This window comes from Saccharomyces cerevisiae, chromosome IV, assembly GCF_000146045.2.
Source record: "Saccharomyces cerevisiae S288C chromosome IV, complete sequence".
In the NCBI taxonomy this organism is placed as follows: Eukaryota; Fungi; Ascomycota; class Saccharomycetes; order Saccharomycetales; family Saccharomycetaceae; genus Saccharomyces; species Saccharomyces cerevisiae.
In genome coordinates, this window is record NC_001136.10 from 1,021,962 (window position 1) to 1,049,953 (window position 27,992).

Below are 27,992 nucleotides of genomic sequence, written 5' to 3' on the forward strand. Positions count from 1 at the left end.
CAAAAGAAAAATCTTGAAAGAAAACAAATCCCATTATTCTTATTATTAAAACAAAAACTTCGTCATCGTCATCACATAAAAAAGACCTACCATTGTCAAACTGTACAACAGCAACACAATAATAATGACGATGATGAGTTCCTCGAGAAACCCTAGAACGGCGTTATAACACTGTTTGAGGGTATTACTTTTTCCACTACTCTCGTGGCGCGGAAGACCTGCTTCCAAATCTACTGTGTAATCAATACACTTAACCTCCTCTCTCTCCCCTTGTGCGTCAGAAAACTCTGCCTGTCTTATTTCCTTCTCCTGTTGTCCTATTTTCAGTACATCATCGATGCACCTCGAGGTATCTTCCATCTTGGTGTCAGGTTGAAAAACAATTGCTGTCGTTTTTTTTTAGTTCAACAAGTTTGGTATGGCAGTTGACAAAAATTCTATTTGGGCTGCAATGAATCAAAGTGTACAAACATCTGGTGAAATCGTTCAAGTTTTATACTGAATAGAAAACAAAAGATAAGGTTCTGCGCATCGCAAATAATAAATTACTAGCGCGCCATACAAGAGACGAGTCTATTTTTTTCCGCCAGACGACACAAAAAAGAACCCGTGCAAATATTATATCCCACCTCCCACGTGTCAGCGAAGCTCGGAACTGCGTAACATTATAGGGCAGAACATCCAAATGGAAAAAGTAATAACACTATTTGCGATGTTAGTGGCCATCCTGCGTCGTTCGGATAGGTTAGGACGGGCTGATGAATATACGGGTGTAATAAAAATGACACCACGTTATCAGGGTTTTCATGACAGTGCAAACTAATATATGTCATATTATTTTAAGTGGGCTCATTTATTTACATGTTTATTTTTTATTGTAATTTGCGTATGTATCATTACACGCTAATGCACATTTGCACGTTCTAATAATGAAGGTCGTCCGTCATAAGCAATTAGGAAATGAGAAATCTTGATTTTATCGCTAAAAAACGCTTTCTCTTGTGGCAGGAGCAGATCTCTTACATATGTAGTTATTTAGTCGCTTCTAAGAGCCAGATCAGGTGCGTGGATTCATATAATATCCCTTTTTCAATAACAACGTTATAAGGAAACGTTGGGTAAAAGAATATTAATTACTGAGTGGAACTTTTTCTCATTGTTCTGTGTATATACAATGTTGTATCTCAAAATGAGATATGTCAGTATGACAATACGTCATCCTAAACGTTCATAAAACACATATGAAACAACCTTATAACAAAACGAACAACATGAGATAAAACACGGCCTTCCCTAGCTGAACTACCCAAACGTATAAATGCTTGAACAATCAGTTTAGATCCGAGATTCCGCGCTTCCACCACTTAGTATGATTCATATTTTATATAATACATAAGATAAGTAACATTCCGTGAATTAATCTGATAAACCGTTTTGACAACTGGTTACTTCCCTAAGACTGTTTATATCAGGATTGTCAAGACACTCCGGTATTACTCGAGCCCGTAATACAACATACAAAAGTAACTCTTATTTACAAAAAAATCTCTTACTTTGTAGCATCTAGATCATCATTCGTGGGTTCTGAGCAGTAGGAAGAATATTTCTGGTAGAAATGATAAATTTCAAAGCACAGTTCGAAAGCAATCAGGTATATAATTATCCATTCCAAAAAAGTGCTGTTTCTCTCGTTTAAAAGAGAGATGAGGGCTCGACACTCGTCCGTAGAATAGTCCAGCTTGCTGTTCAGAATATTTATTCTTGGGCCTATGTCCAAATACCTCGAAACATTTTTAAAAATCTCTTCCAATTGAGGTTCACTCCAATAAAGATCAGGGGTCTCAATTAGTTCTGAATAGAGGTTCAACTTTCCTCTAATTAGAAAAAGGCGGCCTATTGACTTTAATGCATCACTTGACCTTAGATTTAACTTTGTTCCCTTAGAAATATTTTCTGTTATTGTTCTGGTCTTTGATATATGTTTTTCCATTGCTTCTTCTAGGACTGCCAAGTTGGTGCTTCTCGATAGCCCACTTGAGAATGCCGCCTTATCTAGCATTCCTTGATCAGAATCCAAGGAGTTAATTATTATCAAATCTCCAGAAAGAAAGCTTTCGCATGCAATTCTCGGTGTTACCTTATTATCCAAACTGGAAAGCTTATCAAAATCTTGTTCCCCTTCTATTTCCACATAATCCATGTCCTCAGTCTCAAAGTCTTCTCCGTTCAGTGGATTTAAACTCGCTGCTTTAACTATAGGCACTATGCAGTTTCGAACACTAGATTCACTGAAGCCCCAGCTTACAATAGATCCATTTTGACCTAAAATCATTACGTCACCTTTATTGCCATTATCCTGATAACTAAATGACACGATTTCATCAGGTATCAAATTTGTCGGTTGTAATCCTTGCATAGTAAGCAATTTCATGCATCTTTTGAGATCATAACCCTCTCCGGTGGTAATGGTGATACAACTCTTCACTTTTAAGTGATCTTTACTTAAAGAATCCTCCAGAATATCACGTCCATTCTCCTGCTTTCTGTGGTTTGGCACAAAACTTCGTCTCAAATAGCGAGTAGAATTCTTCGGGTTTTTAAGCATCTTCATTGTCTTGATATTCGTATCCACTGACTTGTGTTCCCTATTGGTCTTCTTCTCTGTAGCTAGTTTACCTTTCCAACGGCCATCTTGCACTTCTAAATTCTGTATTGATAAACTAGTTCCTAACCGTCTAATTTGGAATCGTGATACGAAACCGAATGTGCTAGTCAAACTTCTGAATGAAAGCATTCTTCACGCCATATTATGATCATTTATTAAATGTCTCCCGTAGGAGCTAGAGGAGCCTCACACAACATACGCACACATTTATATTCACCGAAAAATTAAATACAAAATGGAAAGTAGAGAAAGGAGAGAAGAAGTAGACCATCTCATTAAACCTACATTTGTCTTTAGTATCAGGAATATGTATAAGAAAGGTGACCTACCCCCTTTACAACGGTGAATTAGATGAATCAGCTAGCCTAAATATAGTATCTAAGACATTGTATATACTTTACCTTTAACTGATGCGTTATAGCGCCGCACAGATCTTTAAAGGCCTACCTCTGTAAATCGATAACAGATGATTTTCCGGTTTTGTGGCAGTATAATATTGCCCACCTATTCCCTTTATGAGCCTCTTTGGAGAGGTTATTATAAATGCTCGTGGCAAAGCTTCTAGGAGTCGAGTTATTACCTGACCCAAAAACTTTTCTCAGCCATTCTTCCTTCTGAGCCAAAGAAGTAATTGAGATTATTTCTAAAGTTTCATCTCTTAAGGCATCAACAGTGATAATTGGTGCATTGGATAAATTGTGTAATATCATATTCGAAGAATTTCTGGCTGCATCCTCATAAACCCACTTTTCCCTTTTATTAGCTTTCTTAGATCTTGTAGCCATGTTTGGAACATAAATTACCTTTTGATTATTAGTCGAACCAGCAACAACATCATCTATGTCACCTTCTTGACTACTACCGGCACTGCTGTTTTCATCCCATCTTTTAAATTCATCAGCCTTATCGCCCAAAGTGAGACTATCGTTGATCAAAGATTTATTACCAGTTTCTTGTTGGTACAAGGTTAAAAACTCATCAAGATCTAAATCTATGTCAACATTAGTGCTCAATTTTTTTATTTTTAATGGCTTGTACTTTCTCTTGTGATTGGTTAGTGGATACGCTTGTTGCTTAATCAGCAAAATCCAGTCTATACCATCCTGTTGAGCGCCAGTAACGACATCATCCACCGAGGAACAATCCCTTAACATATCCGCTTTAATGTTTTGCTTCCACAATGTATTCAGTATTGTAACCCCGATTGTGTCCAACAAAGAGTTCGAAAAACTCGATATCAATACATCACACCTGCTTGGCTTCCAATCAACAGCTGTATCTTTCAAAAACCTATTTCTCTTCTTTATCCTATTTCCAGAAGCGAGTTTGAAATAGTTTTGGGCTATACCGAATATTGTTTCCCACGCTAAGTTGAAACCTACAGCCTTACGAGTATTGCTGCTCTTTTTTCCTGATGGTCTGGCAAAAAAGGATATCAAAGTGTCATACCTCCCTCCAGCAGCTATCATATTACGTGAGGATCCATCGTCATAAACTGCATGAAACATGATACCTCCTTTGTAAAAAGCGCTATTGTAGTTACTCAAAGGAGATATCACAACATTTCTTGCAACTTCTAAGGGTTTTAGGTAACTGAGAACCTTTGATATATGGGACAAAGAGTCCTCAATTTTTTTTAGATGCGGACTATCAATCATCAATTTATACAGGCGTTTTTTGGCTGCTTCGAAGTCCAGTCTAAAATCAAATAACTCCAAATCATTCAATGCCGTAGAAGATATGTTCAGTTGCGCCTTTAGTTCATTCTTTACTTCCTTGAAGGACCTTGCAAAGCCTACTTGCGACAACATTCGTGAAACTAGAGGCCTTTGGGCTTTATCAATATTTGTAAAGTTGAAAACACTCTCCAAAATATCAGCATGATTTAATATGAAAAAAGTGTTTGTTTTCTCAAATACAGGAAATACGGTTAATATTTCATCGATAATTTTCAAGCTTTCTGCATCATAAAATCCTGACTCTGAGGAAGATTTTGAAATTATGTCGAAGTCAATCTCACCAAACTTTCTAGGTTCCAAACTTGACCTTGAATGATCAGGAGGTCGGTAAACGTGCTGCATCCTATATTGCTTAGAAATCAGACTTGGATTTTTAGATAGATACCTAGCCATAGGATAAGTTAAATCATATTGTAACTGCAAGACGGTACCGCCCTTGTCAAGCACTTCATATACATTCTGCGTACCGTATATGGGGGCCTTTGGAAAAATCCTCGGAGGAGCATTATTTTCAATTCCTCCATGTTTCCTGAAAATTTTAACTACCTCTTCTGTCATTTGGGACCTGAGAATGTTTGCGAAAGGAGTGGATGTTGGAACTGAGTTATCAAATAGAATATCATTTGTTAGACTGTAAGATTGGTTAAATAAACTTTCTCGAACTTGCTGTTGCCAAGGGGATGAAGGATTCGACAAACTTTTTAAAGCCTCTTTGATTACTTCATCCTGATGCTTCACAGGAAGCCAACCACTATTTAATAATGTCCTAGCACCAGGCCTTTTATTGGGATCATGGTCTATGAGTAACCTTATAATTTTCTTTTCAACTTTCATCTTATTATCGTCGAAATCAGGAGGAAATTCTATCGACACTGATCGTAACTTTTTCAAAATATTAACTCTCTCCATACCTGTACTGAAAGGATAGATCATTTCAAAAAAAATGATTCCAAGTGAATACATATCAATCTTTTCATTATAGTGACCTGTACCATCTAAAACTTCAGTAGCAACATACATTGCTGTACCAATGGCGGATGTTAAATTATCTGAGCTGCCTGGCAAATTCTGTGAATCTAGCTTAAGTATATCCAGAGATCTATGGACGTTCTTAGCTAACCCAAAATCACCGATTTTAACATTTCTCGATTCATCTATAAAAATATTCATTGGCTTCAGATCCCTATGAATGATACCCTGGGAATGTATATAACTCAGTGCTTCCAAAATTTGTCGAAATAACCTCCAATATTCATCACGTTGTTGATTTAAATTTTCAGAATGGATCAAATCATATAGCGTTCTATTTTCACAGTACTCCATTTGAATAAAAAGCGTACTTTTCTTCTTAACAGCAGTCATCGGTTTTACAAAATTCCTCCTTCTTGGAACGTTCTGGATACTCTTTGATTCTTTATCAGTATCATCTTGACTTTCGCTCGAGGAAGTCGAGGAAGTATCATGGTCTAGATCTTCATTTTCATCATCACGAGAACTATTTTCAAAGACAATATCCGGATATCCTGACCCCGATATGAAATCCCAGTTACTATTATCCAAATCGTGATTTGTTCTATTTTTAAAAATACTGCTTTGATCTAATAAATCATTTTCCTCAAAATCAGAGGAAGATTCGCTCAAGTCACTTTCTTCATCAGTTGATTCAAAAACGTTTTCATCCATACTGTCTTCTTCTAACCATGCAGCATAGTAACGCACAACATATTGATGATTTAAGCTTGCTAACAGCATTACTTCACTCAATATAGTAGATAACTTTTCTTCTGTATGTCTAATCTTCTTGATCGCATAGTATCTGCTATCGAGAGCATTACGTGCCTTGACAACTTGTCCAAATGCGCCCTGGCCTAAAACTGCAATCTCTTCAAAGTCAGAAGCATATCGTGATCGCGTTGCAGGATTTATAGAAGAGAATCTGGAACCAACATTAAATGATCTTCTTCGTATACTCGATTGTGAAAGTGTTCTACCTCCATTGCCCCGAACGGTTATGGTATCTCCAGGAGTTAACTCCAAGGAATTAGAATTGACACTTTCGGAAACTAAGTTAAATCGATTGATTGTAGAGTCAATATTGGTCCTTAAGAATTTCATGGGCAGTAGTTCTAATGTTCCTAATCTTTTCTTCGGATCGTTATTAAGCATTTTCGAAAGAAGATCATATAAAGTTTCATCCATACTTGTTGAATCTAGGAATTCTTGAGGCGTTTCAAAATTCATCACTATATCAGATCCACTGATTATCTGGATAAACAAAACACCAAGTTGCCAAATATCAGTTAATCTTTGAGGTTTGGCGTTATTGAATTTCAACAACTCAGGGGCTATCCATGTACTTGGAGATAACTCAACCGAAGAACCATTTTTATTTGGATATCTCGATAGCATATTCAAAACAGTGTAGCCATAAGTGGAGTGAACTAACTTGGGAATAGTGCTTCCAAAATCTGCATCCTTCACCAGGATCACGGTTTCTAAGTTGATACATTTATGAACAATTCCCAATTTGTGTATGGCCTCCAATCCTTCAAGCAATCTAATCATCCAAATACGCGCTGTTGCTAAGTTAACAAATCCAACAGATTGTATCAAATCTCCCAATGGATAGTAGTTACAGTACTCTGTCAAGAGTCTTATTTTCCAAACAAACGTTGCATTATTTCTCCCCATGCGCTCCACCGTATAACCGAACAATCGATTCACATTGTCATGCTTAGCTTTCAACACCGTCTCTAACTCTTTCTCTAAATTTGCTATTTCTTTTTTTCCATTACTTGTGTTGAAATAGCTATTATCCAATTCAATTTCAGATAGCAAATAGTAGAAATTTTCCATCATTTCAGAAGACATTAAAAAATCTGCCAACGGAGATTCTGGTGGTATATAAGGCTTCACAAGAAATTGTTTGGAAAAACTAAATATATCTGATGTCAGTTTTATTGGCTTAGGATTTACAACTGCTTTAAACTTGAACATTGAGTTATTAGGCAATTTTGCCTTTATAGTTTTTGAAAAGACAATAGCTTCACCTGATGCAACCCATTCTGAAGGTGGTTGTAAATCTAACTGGGTTGTTCTGTTGAATAGCAAATCATCATCATCATCTTGTCTTTTCTCCAACTCTCTTTGAACAATTTCATCTATCCTTCGCTGCTCATCTGATCTTTTTTTTATTGTTTCCTGTTGTTTTTCTCTTTCTTCCTTTTCTAATTGTTCTTTAGTTTCTTTGATTCTTTGTAATCGATCATCTTCCAAGGACTGTGTATTTACCACATTTTGAAATTCGTCCAGTTTTTCTTGAGTAAAAGATGTAATTTCAAATATAATCTCTTGGCCTCGGGAGGTGTTGTGGATTTTCTTAAATTCACTTTTCAGCATTTGCAATTGACTATCCATTACATTTTGTACATTTTTGAATTCTATTTCTGGAGCGGTATAAGGATACATTGGGGTCATCGCAAAATGTAATGTTATAGAAGATTCAACCGGCTCTTTGTCAACAGATCGAAGCGTAATTTCGAATATAATCTGTGGCTGCTTATCCCAGCTAGACTTTCTTTTAGTTAAGTCAGTAAAGTCATCCATATAAATGGAACGTATCGCTTCAAGTTCGTTGCACTGTATTTCATAATATTGATCTAAAGTGAGATGACTCAATGACATTTATACATAGTATGTGTTAAGGGGAACGGAAAATTATTGAAAAAAAAAATCAATGCTTATAAAATCTTAAAAGACAACGAGGCTTTCCAACAATGTAAAGATTGAAAATTTAGTGTATTTAATGTCCTTTTGTAATGAAAATAACTTCTTGTAAGAAAGAAGATAGAGATAAATGTAAAAGTAAATTTGCTTAAAAAGATTCTAGGCTGTTTATAGATTGATTACACCAGGTTCTTATCTCAAAAATCAGCTACTCAACTGCTTCCTAAGAAACTACCTACATCACTATAGTCCAACTTAAAACAAATAATAAACTTCTAAGGCTTTCGTGTAAAGTGATGTTGGGATTGTCCGATGAAATAACAAGCAGGCCCTTGCACGTCAAGATTAATTTGAATAAAGAAGTAACATGTCATCTTTATGTAATCGCTGTTATTCCATACAGAACAATAAATACGTATATTTCGTATGTCATGTGGAGTATATATTCTTTTTTATTCTTACATACCTTCATCGGACAAAGGATGTAATTCCTCATCCGGGATCCTCTGATGGGTGACTGCTTCCTCCAGGGTGACATCTGAATCGTCCATCAATGGTTTGAACGGAAGAGGATCATCAATGGGTGGGAAGATTCTTCTGTAGAAAAAGTGTGCCATTATATAACCCAACATAGACCCTAAAATTACATCGACGAAATGATGTCTGTAATCTTGAGTTCTGGATAGAGCAATTAGTGCAGCTCCTAACAGTGGTAGAAAGGCCACCATTTTTCTCCATAAAGGCATCAACGGTGATTCAGTCAAAAGTTGCCCACATAGCCAGAAGTACAAATAACCCAGTCCTGCAAAGCTTTCACTTGAATGACCTGACGGAGTTGTCCTAAACCCATCCAACAGACGTTCGTGATTCTTAGTCGTACACACATCTTTTGCAGTAAATAAAGTGTCCAATGGCAAGCCTTCAACAGGTTGGCAACGATCTAGAAAATCTGGTCTTAGTCTTCCAATCCAATTCTTGATGAAGTTTGTAAAGAAACTCGTACTGAACCAAGCGAGTGATAAACCAAGGAGAGATGTGTACAAAATAAAAATCAAATGTCTTCTATCGGCCAAAATGGAACCAATTATCAATATGGTTAAAGATGGCACGACAAAACTATAAACAAACAACATGTTGTTATTTACACGTTCAGTTGTCGCATAAGGATGCGATATAGTGAGATCGTTAATGTAAAACTGACGTTCGAACGGTTGTTGGTAATACACTGGGTAGTTAAGAAGTATCATGATAATGAGCAAAAAGACATCTTCTAATCTCCATTTCGCCCCTATGTTGAAAGGCGTTTTAATAAACGAAACTCTGTTCATTTTGGTCGTTTGCTATGATTTAATTCTGATTCTTTGCCTTTAACAATTGATAACGTGCCCTTTATTGAACTGCTAACTACTCGAAAAATTGGACACAATTCAGTTTATAGCAGGTGTCCTTTAAGTGATGTTTGCTGATTTCCGAACTGCGCGTATGTTAGTGGACCCTAGATAACAGTTTATTCCCTAACGTTTCTAGATAATATATGACAAAAATATACAACCGATCGACAAATTATTTCTAAAATACAAAAAAGTTAGTCGTGAGGTTATCCAACGTTGGGTTTCTATCTATATATAAAAGCTAATCACCAAACAATTGAGAATCAACGCCGATAACATGATGTACAATTATAGCAGTATACGCCAGGCGTGCTGCATTTATTCTTTACCCTGTCATCGTTGACGAATACTTTTTTTTAAAGGGATCGCACTCTAACCACCTGAAAGGTACTATCTGAAAAAGTGTTGACTAAAAACAGAAGCGCCTTAATAATAGTGCACTACTGGAAAACTATATTTAATGTAAAAAAGAAACTACATTGAATGAAATCGAAAAGTATAATTTCTCTCCGTACCTGTGACTGATACAATGTAACGATGTAGACTAAGAATAAGATTCTCACTTAAAAGCTGCTATTTCAACTGATTATCTGCAGAGTATGCGATCACAAGACAGATCACAACTGTGTTTATCGGACATAATGCTATATTTTTGCTGCGCCAGAAATCGAGTACTAGTTTTTAAATATTTGTTCTAAACGGTCAAACTTTTCGTAAAAAATGCTATAAGCCGTGTTGTCCCTTTATGAAGAGCTGCTTCTTCACTTGTAAATAGCGAACAAATAAAGAAAACAATCTGCTACCTCTTTGTTAAAGTTGACCGCCTTGAAGAGAACTGCAAGTCTCTGAAAGTTTTAGCTGAATATTGTCACCTCTTTTAGGATTAACAGTAAGCATATTTTTTTCTTTGAGATTCGGAAGTAAAATACCCTCGGCGGCTAAATTTTTAGAGAATGTCAAACTTTTTTAGAGATAGTTCAATGGGATTCAAGCCTCGACCAAACATCTTCGCTAAGCTGAGAGTCAGAGATGTAGATTCAGATTCTTCCGCTAATACTGTTGTCGAGAATTCATCCAACTGTTTAGACGTGGGTTCTTCTATAGAGGGAGATGATACCTTCAAAAAACCCCACAAAACTTCTACCGAACAAGAACTGATTACAAGTATGAGCCTTAGTCAGAGAAACCATGGTTATTCTGATGATATGGAAATAGGTTCACCAAAAAAAACAACATCAACAGACCAATACAACAGAATTTTAAAAAATGATGTTGCCGCAATTGAAAATGATACTGATGAAGATTTTGAAATTACAGAAGTAAGAGAAGTGAGTGAAGGAGTAGCAAAAGAAACGAAAGAAAGTCATGGGGATCCTAACGATTCTGAGACAACTCTCAAGGATAGTAAAATGCATGAATATACTATGACAAATGGAAAGGCTCCTTTGCACACGTCCATCAATAATTCTAGTACATCTTCAAATGATGTCCTGTTAGAAGCCTTCACAAACACTCAAAGAATATGTTCAAATTTAAAGCAAGAGCTACAAAAGCAGCAACAGGATAATGCAAAGTTGAAAGTTCGACTACAGTCGTATGCTTCCAATTCTGATAAGATCAATGAAAAAGTCGGAAAATATAAATCTTGTTTAGAAACTCTTCAAGAAAGGATTGCAACGTTGACGAGCCATAAGAATAATCAAGAAACTAAATTGAAAGATTTAAGACAAAACCACCAACTATATCAGAGAAGGATAAGCGGATTTAAGACAAGTATTGAAAACTTGAACAAAACAATAAATGATTTAGGGAAGAACAAAAAGGAGGCGGATGCAGAATTAATGAAAAAAGGTAAAGAGATTGAATACCTGAAAAGAGAACTAGATGATTGTTCAGGTCAGTTGAGCGAAGAAAAAATCAAAAACAGTTCCTTAATACAGGAAATGGGAAAAAATAGAGAAGAAATGATTAAATCAATTGAGAATTTCTTTTCAGAAGATAAAGCACACCATTTACTGCAATTTAACAAATTCGAAGAAAGAGTTCATGATTTGTTTGAAAAAAAATTACAAAAGCACTTCGATGTGGCAAAAGATACCCTTAACGTAGGCTTGAGGAACACCACTGTAGAGTTGAGTAGTAATACAGAGACCATGCTAAAGCAGCAATATGAAGATATCAAAGAAAATCTTGAACAAAAAATGTCATCCAGTAAGGATGAAATGGCAAAAACAATAAATGAGCTGAGTGTAACGCAAAAAGGACTTATAATGGGAGTACAAGAAGAACTATTAACGTCATCAGGGAATATTCAAACTGCTTTGGTAAGTGAAATGAATAACACAAGGCAAGAGCTTCTTGATGATGCGTCTCAAACAGCCAAAAATTACGCGAGTTTGGAAAACTTGGTGAAGGCATATAAGGCAGAAATAGTTCAGTCGAATGAGTATGAAGAAAGGATAAAACATTTGGAGAGTGAAAGGTCAACTTTGTCTTCACAAAAAAATCAGATTATTAGCTCTCTTGGTACTAAAGAAGCACAATATGAAGATTTGGTCAAAAAGTTGGAGGCGAAGAATATCGAAATTTCACAAATTTCTGGCAAAGAACAAAGTTTAACTGAAAAAAATGAAAACCTTTCTAATGAACTGAAAAAAGTCCAGGATCAACTAGAAAAACTCAACAATTTGAACATCACAACAAAATCAAATTACGAAAATAAAATATCTTCTCAGAATGAAATTGTGAAGGCTTTAGTTTCCGAAAACGACACTCTGAAGCAAAGAATTCAACAGCTAGTAGAAATCAAAGAAAATGAACAGAAGGATCATACAACCAAACTGGAGGCTTTCCAAAAGAACAATGAGCAGCTACAAAAGCTAAACGTCGAAGTAGTACAACTGAAGGCTCATGAATTGGAGCTTGAAGAGCAGAATAGGCACTTAAAAAATTGTTTAGAAAAAAAGGAAACTGGTGTTGAAGAATCACTAAGCGATGTAAAAACCCTAAAACAGCAAGTGATAGTTCTGAAATCGGAGAAGCAAGATATAACAGCTGAAAAGTTAGAACTTCAAGATAACCTCGAAAGTTTGGAAGAAGTCACCAAAAATTTACAGCAAAAGGTGCAATCGCAAAAGAGGGAATTAGAACAGAAGATTAAAGAGCTAGAAGAGATAAAAAACCATAAACGGAACGAGCCTAGTAAAAAAGGTACACAAAATTTTACTAAACCATCAGATTCACCCAAAAAAAATGCTACGACGTCCAACTTATTTCCTAATAACTCTGCTGCCATTCACTCTCCTATGAAAAAGTGTCCTAAGGTGGATCATATAAGTAAGTCAAGAATTAATTCATCCAAAGAAACATCCAAATTTAACGATGAGTTCGATCTTTCTTCATCATCAAATGACGACCTAGAGTTAACCAACCCTTCCCCAATCCAAATTAAACCAGTGAGAGGAAAAATCAAGAAGGGTTCAAATTGCATGAAACCTCCAATTTCTTCAAGAAAAAAATTACTACTAGTAGAAGACGAAGACCAGTCATTAAAAATAAGCAAGAAAAGGAGAAGGAAATAGAGGATAATGGAAAATTTGAAATCGTTTTGTGCGAATACATTTCATTTTGTTCCCTGCGTAAGAAGTATGCATAGTAAAATTAGCGTAGATATAGTTTTTTGAGGTATATACTTATTCATAGCTTATAAATATTTACAGTGTTGTAACTCTAGTAAAAACAAAAGAGGTCATCTAGATTGCATTCTCCTTATTTTATCACTGATATCGTCTTCTTCAAGAAAGTGCAGGATCTTGGTGCACGACTTAGGATCACCAACTTTCTCAATATGAAGTACTGGTATGTCGAAGCAATATTCCTTCCACCATTTTGCGTTTCTTCGGTCAGTTATGTTGACTATCTCTAGTGAAACTGCTTTATTATGAAATTCCTTTCTTTCAAATACATCATCTATCACTTCCTTTGCTTGATCGCATAACCCACAATTAGGCTTTGAGAAGAAAGTTAATTTCACTCCAGCATCATGTAACAATACCCTCGAAGTATGTATAGAACAGCGGAACGCTCTCAACATGGTGATATGTTCCTTAAGTTTTATGTCTTACTGAATAATTACGAATTTCTGTTATGAATTAAACGAAACTTTACAATGCATCAACTCCGAACTCTCTACGGAAAGGTAACAACTTGCGCACATCATAGACCCATAAAGCGAAAAAAAGGGAAGTCAATCACAGTTATATTGACATTCCAAAGCCAGTAACTAAAAAACTACAAAAATGGATTCTCACAGTCATATTAAGTGACCTCTTATTATTTCCCTTAAAACGGTAATTCTTAATAAAGAACGTCAGTGTTCCGAGTGATAACGCCGTGAAGCACCCTGCTTCATTACATATGAAATCGTGGGGAGAAAAAATCGTGAAAACAATATAGAGAATAAGTGAAGTTGAAGCTCCACAAGCCCTTGTAAAGTAAACTTAGATTGAAGCGATGGTATTAACGAGGCAAGTACTAGAGGAAGTGGAGAACACATTTATTGAATTACTTAGGAGTAAAATAGGACCTCTCGTAAAATCGCACGCAGGAACAAACTTTTGTTCATATGATGATAAAGCAAATGGCGTAGATTTGGTAACTGCTTTAGACAAACAAATTGAATCTATAATCAAGGAAAATTTAACGGCCAAGTATCCCAGTTTCAAATTTATCGGAGAAGAAACTTATGTAAAAGGTGTCACGAAAATAACTAACGGCCCTACATTTATTGTTGATCCCATCGATGGTACTACTAATTTTATTCACGGTTACCCCTATAGTTGTACATCTCTAGGTTTAGCTGAAATGGGGAAGCCGGTTGTTGGTGTGGTTTTCAATCCTCACTTAAACCAACTATTCCATGCTTCCAAAGGCAATGGAGCTTTCTTAAATGATCAGGAGATAAAGGTTTCAAAAAGGCCATTGATTTTGCAAAAATCCTTAATTGCTTTAGAAGGAGGTTCGGAAAGAACTGAAGGTTCCCAAGGAAACTTTGATAAGAAAATGAATACTTATAAAAACTTACTAAGTGAGTCCGGCGCCTTTGTTCACGGGTTCAGAAGTGCAGGAAGTGCTGCCATGAACATATGCTACGTAGCGAGCGGCATGCTTGATGCTTATTGGGAAGGTGGCTGCTGGGCTTGGGATGTTTGTGCCGGTTGGTGTATTCTTGAGGAAGCAGGAGGAATAATGGTTGGCGGAAATTGTGGAGAATGGAACATTCCATTAGACAGAAGATGTTACTTGGCTATTAGAGGTGGATGTGAGTCGATGGAGCAGAAGCGATTTGCAGAATCGTTTTGGCCTCACGTTGCGGGTGAGTTAGAATACTAAATGCCCCCCTCAGGTGTCGTTAAATAAGCTACATCTAAGAAAAGTTTATATAGTACTTCACGCAATTCCTACTAGTATTTTTTTCCAGTACAGGACGATATCTTGAAGCAGCAACTTGATTTCACAGGTCACTTAGTGTGGGCTTCTGACTCAAGAATAGCAAGTATTACATGCATGCGGCCCTCTCCTTTAACAGCGCGATATACGTGAAGAAAAATTTCAATGAAGAGTAATGCGCTTATTATCAACTTCGATTGAAGGGGTCCTATATCAGTATGCTACAAGGGAAGGTTGTTCGATAAACATAAGCTTCTCATTAGCATGAGTTCTATAGATAATGACAGCGATGTGGATTTAACAGAAGATTTAGCCGTGGCCAAGATCGTTAAAGAGAATCCTGTAGCTAGAAAAATGGTTAGGTATATTTTATCGAGAGGAGAATCTCAAAATTCGATCATAACAAGAAACAAGTTACAATCTGTTATACATGAAGCTGCTCGCGAGGAAAACATAGCAAAACCGTCTTTTAGTAAAATGTTTATGGACATAAATGCTATACTGTATAACGTATATGGGTTTGAATTACAAGGATTGCCGTCAAAAAATAATATGAACGCTGGCGGTAATGGAAGCAATAGCAATACAAATAAATCAATGCCTGAGCCACTGGGACATAGAGCCCAGAAATTTATCTTGCTAAACAATGTCCCGCACTCAAAAAATTTTGACGATTTCAAGATTTTACAAAGCGCTCACACTTATGAAGAGCTAATAGTTACCGGAGAGTATATTGGTGACGATATAGCTTCAGGAACTTCCAATACCTTAGAAAGCAAGTTGAGTACAGATCGAGATCTTGTTTACAAGGGTGTTTTGAGCGTCATTTTATGCATTGTTTTCTTCTCTAAGAATAACATATTACATCAGGAATTGATCAAATTTCTAGAGACATTTGGCATTCCAAGCGATGGTTCAAAGATTGCTATACTGAACATTACTATTGAAGATTTGATAAAAAGTTTAGAAAAGCGCGAATATATAGTCAGATTGGAGGAGAAATCCGATACCGACGGGGAAGTGATATCATACAGGATAGGTAGAAGAACTCAGGCTGAGCTTGGACTAGAGTCTCTTGAAAAATTGGTGCAAGAAATCATGGGCCTTGAAAAGGAGCAGACTAAAAGTTTGCACGATGATATAATAAAAAGCATTGGCGATTCATATTCTATATAGCATTGCATAGGTGTCCATGTAGTTTAGGTGCGCATCTTTTTTGTCGAGGAAATAGTGAAGATGAATACGAAATAAACTATGGGCAAATAGTTACGAAAAAAGACTGGACTTAAACGGGTTACTATATATTTGTATAAGTTATCTCCTTGTTTTCTTTTTACTCAACCATCATATTAATTTGCAAGCTTACTTAACAAGTCTTGTATACTAGAAGAAACCCCTCCGGAATTCTCAACACCTTCGTCGGTTTGGGCGCCGACGTGGCCTTCTATATCTAACTCATAATGTCCATCCTCACTGTTGAAAGTACCATCTTCACTCGTCTTCGAATCAAGATGAACCTTTTTTTCCGGTATGTCATTAGCGTCATCATGACCTATCATATCATGTGTTCGTTTCATACCAAATTGATTGTCACTAGGATTATGAGTAGAGTTTTTATGTTCGCTATCTGTCTTTTCTACAACTTCATTCTTCTTATCTGTGGTGCTAATATTAGTAACGCCATAATTGCTGTCATTGGATCTATCATCGTAATTTTTGTCATCATCATCATCATCATCATCATCATCATTATCACCATCATCGTCATCGTCATCTCCATCCCCCACTTCATACGTAGGAATAATATTGTCTTCATCAACGTTTTTATTTAATCTGGATGGGTCTTTAGCAGATAAAACGAATTCTATTTCACTTAACATATTCTGTTCCTCATCTAGATGCCTTTTTTCATCGTCCAGTGTGCTTTGCAGTTTATGGATACCGCTTTCTCTTTTTAGAATTGATTCATTTATTATATCTTTAGCCATGTTCCCAATCTTACTTATTGTTTTAAAATTTTCCTCGTAAACTGAGCTGGATGGATCCAATTCATCTGATGATTTGTCAAATCTCATTTTCATCGCGCAAACATTATGGTGCATTTTCACTAATTTTTCATAGTCCTTAGCAAAATCTTTCAATTTCTGGGGTAACACCAACGCTTCCACTGGTGAGCTCTCGGTTTTAAGACTTCTTTCTATGTCATTGACTACCTGCTTGGAAAATATATTTCTTTCTTTTAGTATATTCACAACTCTTGACAACTTCTTTTTTAGGTCCCTCGGAAACTCTTGATTAATTCTTCCCAATACTTCTGCTGCCACCTTTCCAAAGGAATCTTGAAATTGAATAATTTTTTGACCTTTAGCCTGTTGAACAACATGATTCATTAAGTAAAGACCCAATAACTTCCTTCTTGTGTTTACACTAGGCCTTAACATGTATTCTTTCCACATTTCTGCCACTTTGGGAGCATCTCTATACTGTAGAAGCAACCACTTTGAGGCACTGGAAATAGATTCTTGGGAATCTTCCAACGTATTTAATTTGGTTGTGAATTGCTCAGAAGAGAAAGGCATACCGTCTATTTTAATCTTGGATTATTGCTTTCTTCAAATTTTCTACCTCTTCGTTAAAACCTTCTTCGCTTGTACTTATATTATTATGTTGGCTTTTCAAGTTTATATATTTTTAAAGGAAAAAAATAACTTTTTCATTTTTCGTTATAAAACAGAACCGTTATACATATTGAGATGGTTAAGGTCGTAGAAAAGAAATGTTCATTTGAGAAGGAAAAATGGAGGAAGGACCTATCAAAAAGAAACTGAAGTCAGCAGGTCAAGGGAGTGGAAAGACCGATGCCTTTAGAAATTTTGAACAATTTTTTTTCCGCCTTAATACTCTTTACACCTTTTTGATTTGCAGAAAGCATGTTGTGCCTACATTTAAAACACTTTGTGGACCTATAGAAACTGCTTTGAAAAGAACTGTGACGAAAGAAGACCTAGCCATGGTTATGGCGCTAATGCCAAGAGAATGTGTTTTCAAGTATATTGATGAGAACCAAATTTATACTGAAACTAAGATTTTTGACTTCAATAATGGCGGCTTTCAGCAGAAGGAAAATGACATATTTGAACTGAAGGACGTTGATGACCAAAATCAGACTCAAAAATCTACTCAGTTACTTATATTTGAATTTATAGACGGTACAATGCAACGCTCATGGTCTGCAAGTGATAGATTTTCTCAAATAAAGATACCAACATATACTACGGAGGAAATGAAAAAGATGATTTCTAAAAGGGAAGCTCTCTTTAAATCCAGACTACGGGAATTTATCCTGGAAAAGGAAAAGGCTAACCTTGACCCATTTTCTGAGTTAACAAATCTAGCGCAGAAATATATTCCAAGGGAGAGAGATTATGAGGATCCTATTGAGGCAATGATGAAGGCGAAGCAAGAAAGTAATGAGATGAGCATTCCCAATTATTCCAATAATTCAGTGATAACAACAATTCCTCAAATGATTGAGAAATTAAAAAGTACTGAATTCTACGCTTCTCAGATAAAGCATTGTTTTACAATACCATCAAGAACAGCGAAGTATAAAGGTCTCTGTTTTGAGCTTGCACCGGAAGTATATCAGGGTATGGAACACGAAAATTTCTACAGCCATCAAGCAGATGCGATAAACAGTCTTCATCAAGGCGAAAACGTCATTATTACAACATCGACCTCTTCAGGTAAATCCCTTATTTACCAACTAGCAGCTATCGATCTTCTTTTAAAGGATCCTGAATCAACGTTTATGTATATATTTCCAACAAAGGCCCTGGCACAAGATCAAAAAAGAGCATTCAAGGTAATACTTTCAAAGATCCCCGAGCTAAAGAATGCCGTGGTTGATACGTATGACGGCGATACGGAGCCAGAGGAAAGAGCTTATATTCGTAAAAATGCTAGAGTTATTTTTACCAATCCTGACATGATACATACCAGCATTTTACCTAATCATGCAAATTGGAGACATTTTTTGTACCATCTAAAGTTAGTGGTGGTCGATGAATTGCATATATATAAGGGTTTATTTGGATCGCACGTGGCATTAGTGATGAGACGTTTACTAAGACTGTGCCACTGTTTTTACGAAAATAGTGGTTTACAATTTATTTCATGTTCTGCAACTTTAAAGTCTCCAGTACAACATATGAAGGACATGTTTGGAATTAATGAGGTTACGCTAATACACGAGGATGGCTCACCTACAGGTGCTAAGCATCTAGTGGTGTGGAATCCTCCAATTTTACCTCAACACGAACGTAAACGAGAAAATTTCATTAGAGAGAGTGCAAAGATATTGGTACAATTGATATTGAACAACGTAAGAACCATAGCATTTTGCTACGTTCGTCGTGTTTGTGAATTGTTGATGAAAGAAGTTCGCAATATTTTTATTGAAACTGGGCGTGAGGATCTGGTTACAGAAGTCATGTCTTACAGGGGTGGTTATTCTGCTTCCGACAGACGTAAAATAGAACGTGAGATGTTTCACGGAAATTTAAAGGCTGTCATATCTACCAATGCTCTAGAACTTGGTATTGATATCGGTGGACTAGACGCAGTCTTGATGTGCGGTTTCCCACTATCAATGGCGAATTTTCATCAACAAAGTGGTAGAGCTGGAAGAAGAAATAATGATTCTTTAACCCTCGTGGTTGCAAGTGACTCGCCTGTTGATCAACATTATGTTGCTCATCCAGAATCCTTGCTGGAGGTTAATAATTTCGAATCTTATCAAGATTTGGTTCTTGATTTCAATAACATTTTGATACTGGAAGGACACATACAATGCGCTGCTTTCGAACTGCCAATAAATTTTGAACGTGACAAGCAATACTTTACTGAATCTCATCTTCGCAAAATCTGTGTTGAACGCTTACATCACAATCAAGATGGGTACCACGCCAGTAATAGATTTTTACCATGGCCGTCCAAGTGTGTATCTTTGAGAGGCGGAGAAGAAGATCAATTTGCCGTAGTGGATATAACAAATGGAAGAAATATAATAATTGAGGAAATAGAAGCATCCAGGACTAGTTTTACTTTATATGATGGCGGTATATTCATTCACCAAGGCTATCCCTACCTTGTGAAGGAGTTTAATCCTGATGAAAGATATGCTAAAGTGCAAAGAGTAGATGTTGACTGGGTAACCAACCAAAGAGACTTTACAGATGTAGATCCACAGGAAATTGAACTTATACGCTCTTTAAGGAATAGTGATGTTCCTGTTTACTTTGGTAAGATCAAGACTACAATTATTGTATTTGGCTTTTTTAAAGTAGACAAGTACAAGAGGATCATCGATGCCATCGAAACCCATAACCCTCCTGTAATAATCAATTCTAAAGGATTATGGATAGATATGCCAAAATATGCCTTAGAAATTTGCCAAAAGAAGCAATTAAATGTAGCAGGAGCTATTCACGGGGCGCAACATGCAATTATGGGTATGTTACCGCGATTTATAGTGGCGGGTGTGGATGAAATACAAACTGAATGCAAAGCTCCGGAAAAGGAATTTGCAGAACGTCAAACTAAACGAAAGCGACCAGCTAGATTAATATTCTATGATTCCAAGGGCGGTAAGTACGGGTCTGGCTTGTGTGTTAAAGCGTTTGAGCATATTGATGATATTATAGAGTCTAGTTTAAGAAGAATAGAAGAATGCCCATGCAGCGATGGATGTCCTGACTGTGTAGCGGCTTCTTTTTGTAAGGAAAACAGCCTGGTCCTGTCGAAACCTGGCGCCCAAGTCGTTTTGCATTGTATTCTAGGTCACTCGGAAGATAGTTTTATAGATCTTATCAAAGATGGTCCAGAGCCAAATATGCCAGAGATAAAAGTAGAGACTGTTATTCCTGTGTCAGAGCATGTCAACTTTTCAGATGATTTTAAGATTATTGACGTTAGAAGAGCTACGAAAGACGATACTCATACAAATGAAATCATTAAAAAAGAGATATGAGCACGCTATTTGTAGTTTGTAAACCGAATATAAATACTCTATTCTACTACTTGTAGATTCACTTGGTGGAAAGAAGTTACATCAACATTCTGTCACCTTGTTGATGCACAGAAAAAAAGACACTTTATTATTGTTGAATAACATTGTCTGTGGTATATATATATATACTATGATATTACAGTTTTTAAGACATTAATGTATTAACAGCCCATTTTACGCTTAATGTCCTCAAATCGGTATAGGTTTGTCCCACGCCAACGAATAAGATAGGAATCCCCGTAGCATAAACCATATTTACCATAGTACCCAGCATTTCACCAACTGTGTCACACTTGGAGATAATAAAGAAGTCAAGATTTCTTCCCTTTCCGAAGGCATCATTAAAATTTTTGGCTTGCTGGACAGAATCAGTACCTACTAAAGCCTCTCCAACCATAATGATTTTATCTGGCTTGGCTTGGTCAGCGAAAGACTTCAATGGCGACATTAAAGTAGGATCATTATGCCTTCTCCCGGCAGTATCCATTAACACTATATCGAAGTTTTGATCACGAGAATATTTGATGGCTTGCTTTGCAATTTTGGTTACCAAGTCAGATCCACCATAACCAGCTTCAAATAGTTCAACGTAGTCATTACCAGTTTTACCCCTTTTGTTCTTGGAGCCACGAACGTGTGAATCATCCATTAGCTGTGCCAAATTTTCAACATGGACCCTTAGTTGCTCAACTGCACCAGACCTAAACGTATCACAAGCAACAATTAAGACCTTGAAATTATTTTGCAGTAACCAAAACGCTAGCTTTGAAAGATTTGTTGACTTACCAACACCATTAACACCAACTATAGAGAACACATAGGGATCACATTTACCTTCTTCATCCTTTTTGCTTCTTTTGCTCTGAATTTCACGGAGGAGATCAACGGATACACCAGGCGTTAATATTTGAGTTAATGCTTTTGTTAAAGATTCACGAGCAGTATTCTCAACACTGGTCCAATTTGCAGTTTTTGAGCCTACAAGATCATGTGAGACTTGCTGTGTTAAATAGTCTGCTGCCTCTGGTGCTACATTTTTGGTTATCAATTGTTGTGTTAACTTCTCTAATACAGATTTCAAATCACTTTCATTGATCGTTTTGTTACCTAGAACGTGTTTTTGAAGGAATCCAAAAGCTGTACTGACGTATCCAGAATTTTTAGCTTCGTTCCCACTAGTTATCTCGTCTTTATGAGAAGACAAAAGATCATCAATTTCTTTGATTAAGAAATCGCCTCCTTCTGTTCTATCCCCAAAAGAATCTTTATTAATAGTGGAGTCTAGAGCTACTTGGCTACTATTGTGGCTGTTGGATGATGAGAAATCTAATTTGGCTGCATCTTCATGATTCATTTCATCAAGCATGCCACCATCACGGCCCCACTTTCTCCCACTACCAACATTTCCTGTAGATTGCTTCTTACCTTTTGTATCCCTCAATTTTTTCTTGGTATTTTTATTATGCGATTGGGGTACTGATCCATTTTTGGTAAAATTATCTGGATTGATATGGTCTTGTTTTATTGACTCTTCATATTTTATCCTAAAATATTGCTCAAATTTCTTCAGGTCGTCTTCAATTCCCTGAAGAATATCGACGTAGTTATGCTTGTTCTTTTCGTTTTGGCCCTGACGATTTTTTAGAATGGATTCACTTAAATGCAATGAGTTCCAGAGTTTTAACACCAGTGCAAGTGTTTGTTGAGTTTCTTGATTAAGCTCTAAAGTCTGCTCGGCAAAAGTCACTACGAAATACAATTCTGGTTGCTTATTCAAATAAAATAGTGCATTAAATGAAGGAGAATTTTTGTGTTCGCTGTTGATTGTTAAAAGATTGAAATCAAATCCGTCTGTATTTGCGTTTGCAACACTTTCTTTTCTAGTTACTGGGGAAGTAATCAGCTGGGATATAAAGCTGTTAATTTGTATTTCAGAAAACTTTTTTCCTAAACAGTTATATTGGTAAAGTACTTGACCTTGAGGGGTAAAGACTGCTAATTGGTCGAACATAATCAATGCACTTATTGAACCGTGAATCTCCTATTGAAAAAAACTACTTGATGAAGTAGCTGAATATTATTCAAACTGTGAGAATACCACAAATCTTTGGCTACAGATTAAACGCTGACGAAAAATTGGTTTATTTATTTCTATCTACTTATTGTACGACCTCAAATGTTTACGCAGTAGTTTCTGAAGTACGAGCAAAATTGCTCGACGATGATTTCGTTATTGTTTCCGGAAAAATTACCCAGCGCATAAAAAGTAAGCTTTCAGTACTTCTCTTTGATGATATTTGTACAGCAAAAGGGTATTTAGTAACGGAATAAATTTAATATATAAGAGTATAAATAACAAAAGACAATATAAATTGAAAAGTTGTAAATATTGAAAAGAAGGCTGCATTATTGTTTTATGTATTTTTGGGAAAAAATATATGACTTAACGAGGTCGAATAAAAAAATTTGGATGATGCCTTACCGGAACGTGGATTAAAAGGAGAAGTACAAAATTCATGCAGTTGTTAATGTTCGCAGGAAATAAAAACAAAGGGAAGGGATACTGAGGGGTGAAGCACAATCCAAAGAACGAAAGTGAAAAACAAGAAAAACAGCAATGACGATATTGGTAGAAGAGATTATACCCTCTTCATGAATGGATTTAATGCACGGACGGTTAAACATGGCAAAGCCATCCCCACCTCAGCTCTCAATAGAATAGGAATCTTTTGCAATTCATGTATTTCTTGTATATAGTTATCATTTTCAATTCTGGTTTCAGTAGTAGAAATGAATTTTTCTAAAGCATTTTGCTTGTTGTCGCTTGCAGATGGTAGCCTTAAATTTGGTACTGTTAGATGCAAATCGCTGAGTTCCTTACTCAATGGATCGCTGATCAATGGTTCAGATTCCGCTTCTTTATCTAGTTCAATATTCGCAATCTCAGCGGCTGTGGATCTGAATTTGTTCTTAATGGAATTTCTATAGGATTTTGGATTTTTTTCATCTGCTGGTATAAAAGTTGCACTATCTACGCCGGGCTGCCAATGCAATTCCAAGACACGATTGGTACCATCAAACTCAGCTTTGATCAAAGGTAGTTGATCTCCATGAACTCTCTTTTCAATACCAAATTCTGGAATAAATACATCAAAGGAGGACTCGTAAACTTGTAAGACAGTAGCCATTGTTAATAATTGTCCTGTAGTATTTCCCATGTCGTTGATTGTTTTACACAACAATAGATGAATTGCTTGTTCCTGTGCTTGATAAGCACAGTCCTTTTTAAAATTACAATATTCGGAGGTAATCTTCAAAGCTTCCATATCTTCGGTGTATGGAGTATCGTGGATAACGGCCTTTAATTGCCTATGAACGACATGATCAGCGTATCTTCTCATTGGCGCTGTGAAATGTGTGTAGATAGGTAGGTTCAAGGCATAATGCCCATATTGGTCCGGGTCTACTTTGCCAGCAATAAAGTATCTAGCTCTTGGCATGGTTTTAAACAGTAAAATTTCAATTCCGACTCTAACATCGTCATCTTTAATTTTTAGCACCCCTTTGATTAATTCATCCGCCGTATTGGTATCAAAATTGTAACCAAAATTTTGAATTTTCTTTCTAAATGACGCCATCTTGGTTGCAATGGGTTGCATCTGCCTTCTCAAAAGAGCTAGATCACCAAGTTTGGTGTAAATTTTCTCTGCAACAGTGGAGTTGACCTTTCTTTTAATCTCATTAATTACAACAAAGCCTAAAGTTCTATCCAGGATGTTCAAGTCAACCTTAACTTTTTCGTCATCCAAGCTTTCCAATAAGGACAGGGTGGGAAGTAATGTAGCTTCTGGATCATTTATTCTTCTAGCATAAAATGATCTAGCAATTTCCTGTACAGTAGAGAGGTAGCTAGTGGGACTTCCAGTAGATAATTTTTCGTCTAATTGTTCTAAAGACAAGATGTTTGAGGGGGAAATTGTAGATTCGCCTACCCAAGTAGATTTAATCCTTAAAGTAGATGAGTCTAGAGTGTAAACAACCGACAGCGTGGCTGATTCCTTGCCAGGGGCCAACGACAGTTCGTCGTTGAACGATTGTGGTAATAAATTGACAAGTTTTTGTGGCATGAACACCGCAGAGGACCTCTTTCTCGCACGCCTATCAACAGAGGAGCCTTCTTCAATATGGCTGGTCACATCAACAACATGACAACCCAGCTCTAGGGTACCATTTCCGTTATTCCTGACATGTAAGGCAAATTCAGACACCCATCCAAGCTCGGAAATTGCAAAGATATTGTACTCATTAGTGTCCGTAAAATTCCTCCTATATTCTAGACTTTCAGCCGTTAATGGTAGCGGCTGAAAACTTGGTTTTTCTTTTTGCGGATTTTTTTGATCCAAATATTCATTCGAAAGAAAATTGTTATCCCTTAAAATGGAATCAATTTCAGTATCAGGATCGTGAATATCTCCAAGTTCGGAAACTAAAATACCAAATGGATGCAAAGATGTGATTGGCCAACGTTTAATAGAGGCAACGAATAACTTTTCGGAGTATTTATCAGCGTTTTCAACAAAGTCCTTTGGAGCTAATTCTGTAGGAATTGCAATTAATGGCACCTTCTTATCAGTAGGCTTGAACCAAGCAATTTTTGGGCTTTGTGGTGGTTTGTTATTGTCGCTATTAGCTTGTTGGGATGGTCTCAACAAACCTAATGTACCGCTAAATAACTGACCAGGGATACGGTCCAAAACAGCAACGACATGGCCTGCGTAAAGTGGCTTATATTTATCGTTGATTTCTTCTTCTTCAACTAATAACAATGACTGACCTTCAACTTCAACATCGTCATTTTTCTTTTGAGTTGGACGTTGTTTCAATGAACTTCTTCTCCTTACTCCTGATTTGGTAGGAGATGATAAGGAATCACTATCATTATTGATAGTAGATGACCTCTTTCTTCTGACGGATAAATCATCCTTGCTTAGCGAATCAGACGAGGAGGGAGAAGATAGAAAATTGTTGCTTGTTGCAGCAGTAACAGATGCATCGTTGTGGTAATCGTCACTACTGTTCAAAGGAATTAGATCGTGTTGCATAGAGGCATCCTTTCTCCTCTTCTTTTCTTCCTTTTCTTTCTTGGACTCCCAAACATCGTCCACAACTAATAGTTCTACCGCGACTAAATCACCTTCAAGTGCTCTATTACGATCTTTGGAGCCGCAAATGTAAATATCCGCATCAAGAGCGCCATCTGTAGAGACCCAGGCATCCGATCTATTCTTTTTATTAACTCTTAATATACCAGCTACTAGTCTCCCTTCTTGGATTAGCTCTGGAATGTTGGCTTGGGGAAGGTAGGGTGCAAATAGGGACTTACGTCCACCTCCGTTATTATTACCTTGTGAACTGAAACTATGAACTGATGAATTAGAGGCACGATGTTTGTGTCCCTGCTGAAATATCGCAGGAGGTTCTAAGGTATTGAAGGAATTGTAATCCCTTGAATTAGATCCTCTGTGGCGGAATGGAGAAAGCTGCTGTTGAGGTTGCTGTGATTGGTTTCTCCAGTTGGAATTAATGCCTGGAGAATATTCATTGTTTCTTGTCTTTGAACGGCGGTGCGTTGAAGAGGTTGCTATGAATTCATCGTCATTATCCCCGTGAGAGTTTGGAGGAAATTTGAAAGAGGGAGGTGATAGGTTTGAAGTTGCGCGACGATGGCCCTGATGAGCATTTGGTGGTGGTGGAAATTTAAAATCAGATTGTTCTGTAGTAGAATTTGAGCCACTATCAGCTTGAACAGAATCTATCTTCACAGTTACGCCTGCTTCACCCCCAGATATTCTTTTAGCTTGTTCTTCCGCAGCAGCCTTTTTCGCTTCATTTAGACCTAAAGAATGTCTTCTGGAATGGCCATATATGCTGGATTGTGAACTCGTCTTTCTGTGTGAGTTAGACCCAGGATTATTGCTATTGTTATTGTTATCATATGAATTATGATAATATCCGGAGTTGTTCCTGGAGTGAGTTCTACTTCTGCTGCCACCTGCACTCATACCAGGTGAATTACCGTTTGAGTTGTAATGAGGGTGAGGCGGTTGAGGCGTGAAATGATTGTTAGAGCCAGAATTTCCTGACAGGTATTGTCCTGTCTGTTGTGCCAATTGCTGTTGCTGAGCCATCAACTGTTGCTGCTGTGCTTGAACTTGCTCCAACTGCTTCTGCAAAGTGAATTGTTCAATCATCAAATTTGTCAACTCACTTTGGGAACGTCTGTGTGCAACATGAATCTGCTTTGGGGCGTTTTTACCACCTCCTGTGGTTTGCACAAACATGTTATTTGGCTCTTGGGATCTATTGTTGTTAACGTTGCTATTTTTAGACATAGTGTATAAAGATGGAATAATTGGGCCAAATCTTTGCGCTGAAAGGTTTTTGGTGTTCTGTTTTGCGATATTAAAGTGACAAAGAAAAAGATGGAACTTGGCAAATACTATACGTTTATGAACCCTTGTCTTATTCTTCGTGCAGGCAACTTAGATTTCCCTTTGAAAAAAAGTTGTTTCTTTTAGAATAGTGGCTATGAAAAAAGTGCGCCTAATGCGGAAAAACGAGGCACCAGCTGTTCTAAAATAAGACCAAAATGTTTAGGGTACCAGAAAAATGGTATGGCGAAAATAAGCCTGGCAAGAAGACTATGCAGATAACTTTGACTATTCCGGTTTTTAGGTTACCAAAGACAGAAGAAAGGATCGGTCCCAAAAAAAGGAAATAGCTTATAAGGGAAGTTGCAGAAAATGCGCTTGAGTAACAAAAAATGTTAGAACGTAGCAAATATTCTAAAAGGAATGACAGAAAAACTTCTTACCTTTCTAAAATATAATCTCTCCTATTTCTCAGCTAGGCTCAAAATTATAATTTAGAAATTATTGTTTGCACGGCAAAAC

General features: G+C 36.8%; 12 protein-coding genes across 12 annotated transcripts, besides 1 other annotated feature; 4 read left to right on the top strand and 8 right to left on the bottom strand.

Moving 5' to 3' along the window:
* Positions 1-45: 45 nt before the first annotated feature.
* On the bottom strand, positions 46-360 carry PHM6 (Phm6p; the record flags this gene model as incomplete). The annotated part of the gene is made up of 1 exon (NM_001180589.1): positions 46-360. The coding sequence occupies one exon, from the start codon at positions 358-360 to the stop codon at positions 46-48; it is 315 nt and encodes a 104-aa protein (NP_010567.1).
* Positions 361-1,175: 815 nt separating this feature from the next.
* Positions 1,176-1,516: a long terminal repeat (Ty3 LTR).
* Positions 1,517-1,549: 33 nt separating this feature from the next.
* MRX10 (Mrx10p) lies at positions 1,550-2,794 on the bottom strand (the record flags this gene model as incomplete). Its single annotated transcript, NM_001180590.3, has 1 exon — positions 1,550-2,794. The coding sequence occupies one exon, from the start codon at positions 2,792-2,794 to the stop codon at positions 1,550-1,552; it is 1,245 nt and encodes a 414-aa protein (NP_010568.3).
* A 314-nt stretch (positions 2,795-3,108) lies between these two features.
* On the bottom strand, positions 3,109-8,088 carry GCN2 (serine/threonine-protein kinase GCN2; the record flags this gene model as incomplete). Its single annotated transcript, NM_001180591.3, has 1 exon — positions 3,109-8,088. One exon carries the CDS (start codon positions 8,086-8,088, stop codon positions 3,109-3,111), a length of 4,980 nt encoding a protein of 1,659 aa, NP_010569.3.
* A 500-nt stretch (positions 8,089-8,588) lies between these two features.
* DPP1 (bifunctional diacylglycerol diphosphate phosphatase/phosphatidate phosphatase) lies at positions 8,589-9,458 on the bottom strand (the record flags this gene model as incomplete). Its single annotated transcript, NM_001180592.1, has 1 exon — positions 8,589-9,458. The coding sequence occupies one exon, from the start codon at positions 9,456-9,458 to the stop codon at positions 8,589-8,591; it is 870 nt and encodes a 289-aa protein (NP_010570.1).
* A 1,016-nt stretch (positions 9,459-10,474) lies between these two features.
* Positions 10,475-13,102, top strand: ZIP1 (Zip1p; the record flags this gene model as incomplete). Its single annotated transcript, NM_001180593.1, has 1 exon — positions 10,475-13,102. The coding sequence occupies one exon, from the start codon at positions 10,475-10,477 to the stop codon at positions 13,100-13,102; it is 2,628 nt and encodes an 875-aa protein (NP_010571.1).
* A 167-nt stretch (positions 13,103-13,269) lies between these two features.
* MGP12 (Mgp12p) lies at positions 13,270-13,614 on the bottom strand (the record flags this gene model as incomplete). Its single annotated transcript, NM_001180594.3, has 1 exon — positions 13,270-13,614. One exon carries the CDS (start codon positions 13,612-13,614, stop codon positions 13,270-13,272), a length of 345 nt encoding a protein of 114 aa, NP_010572.3.
* A 419-nt stretch (positions 13,615-14,033) lies between these two features.
* On the top strand, positions 14,034-14,912 carry INM2 (inositol monophosphate 1-phosphatase INM2; the record flags this gene model as incomplete). Its single annotated transcript, NM_001180595.3, has 1 exon — positions 14,034-14,912. One exon carries the CDS (start codon positions 14,034-14,036, stop codon positions 14,910-14,912), a length of 879 nt encoding a protein of 292 aa, NP_010573.3.
* A 321-nt stretch (positions 14,913-15,233) lies between these two features.
* NSE3 (Smc5-Smc6 complex subunit NSE3) lies at positions 15,234-16,145 on the top strand (the record flags this gene model as incomplete). The annotated part of the gene is made up of 1 exon (NM_001180596.1): positions 15,234-16,145. One exon carries the CDS (start codon positions 15,234-15,236, stop codon positions 16,143-16,145), a length of 912 nt encoding a protein of 303 aa, NP_010574.1.
* Positions 16,146-16,318: 173 nt separating this feature from the next.
* Positions 16,319-17,548, bottom strand: RTT103 (Rtt103p; the record flags this gene model as incomplete). The annotated part of the gene is made up of 1 exon (NM_001180597.1): positions 16,319-17,548. The coding sequence occupies one exon, from the start codon at positions 17,546-17,548 to the stop codon at positions 16,319-16,321; it is 1,230 nt and encodes a 409-aa protein (NP_010575.1).
* Positions 17,549-17,766: 218 nt separating this feature from the next.
* HRQ1 (ATP-dependent 3'-5' DNA helicase) lies at positions 17,767-21,000 on the top strand (the record flags this gene model as incomplete). The annotated part of the gene is made up of 1 exon (NM_001180599.3): positions 17,767-21,000. The coding sequence occupies one exon, from the start codon at positions 17,767-17,769 to the stop codon at positions 20,998-21,000; it is 3,234 nt and encodes a 1,077-aa protein (NP_010577.3).
* Positions 21,001-21,184: 184 nt separating this feature from the next.
* Positions 21,185-23,050, bottom strand: SRP101 (signal recognition particle receptor subunit alpha; the record flags this gene model as incomplete). The annotated part of the gene is made up of 1 exon (NM_001180600.3): positions 21,185-23,050. The coding sequence occupies one exon, from the start codon at positions 23,048-23,050 to the stop codon at positions 21,185-21,187; it is 1,866 nt and encodes a 621-aa protein (NP_010578.3).
* A 628-nt stretch (positions 23,051-23,678) lies between these two features.
* Positions 23,679-27,431, bottom strand: SSD1 (mRNA-binding translational repressor SSD1; the record flags this gene model as incomplete). Its single annotated transcript, NM_001180601.1, has 1 exon — positions 23,679-27,431. One exon carries the CDS (start codon positions 27,429-27,431, stop codon positions 23,679-23,681), a length of 3,753 nt encoding a protein of 1,250 aa, NP_010579.1.
* Positions 27,432-27,992: the final 561 nt, after the last annotated feature.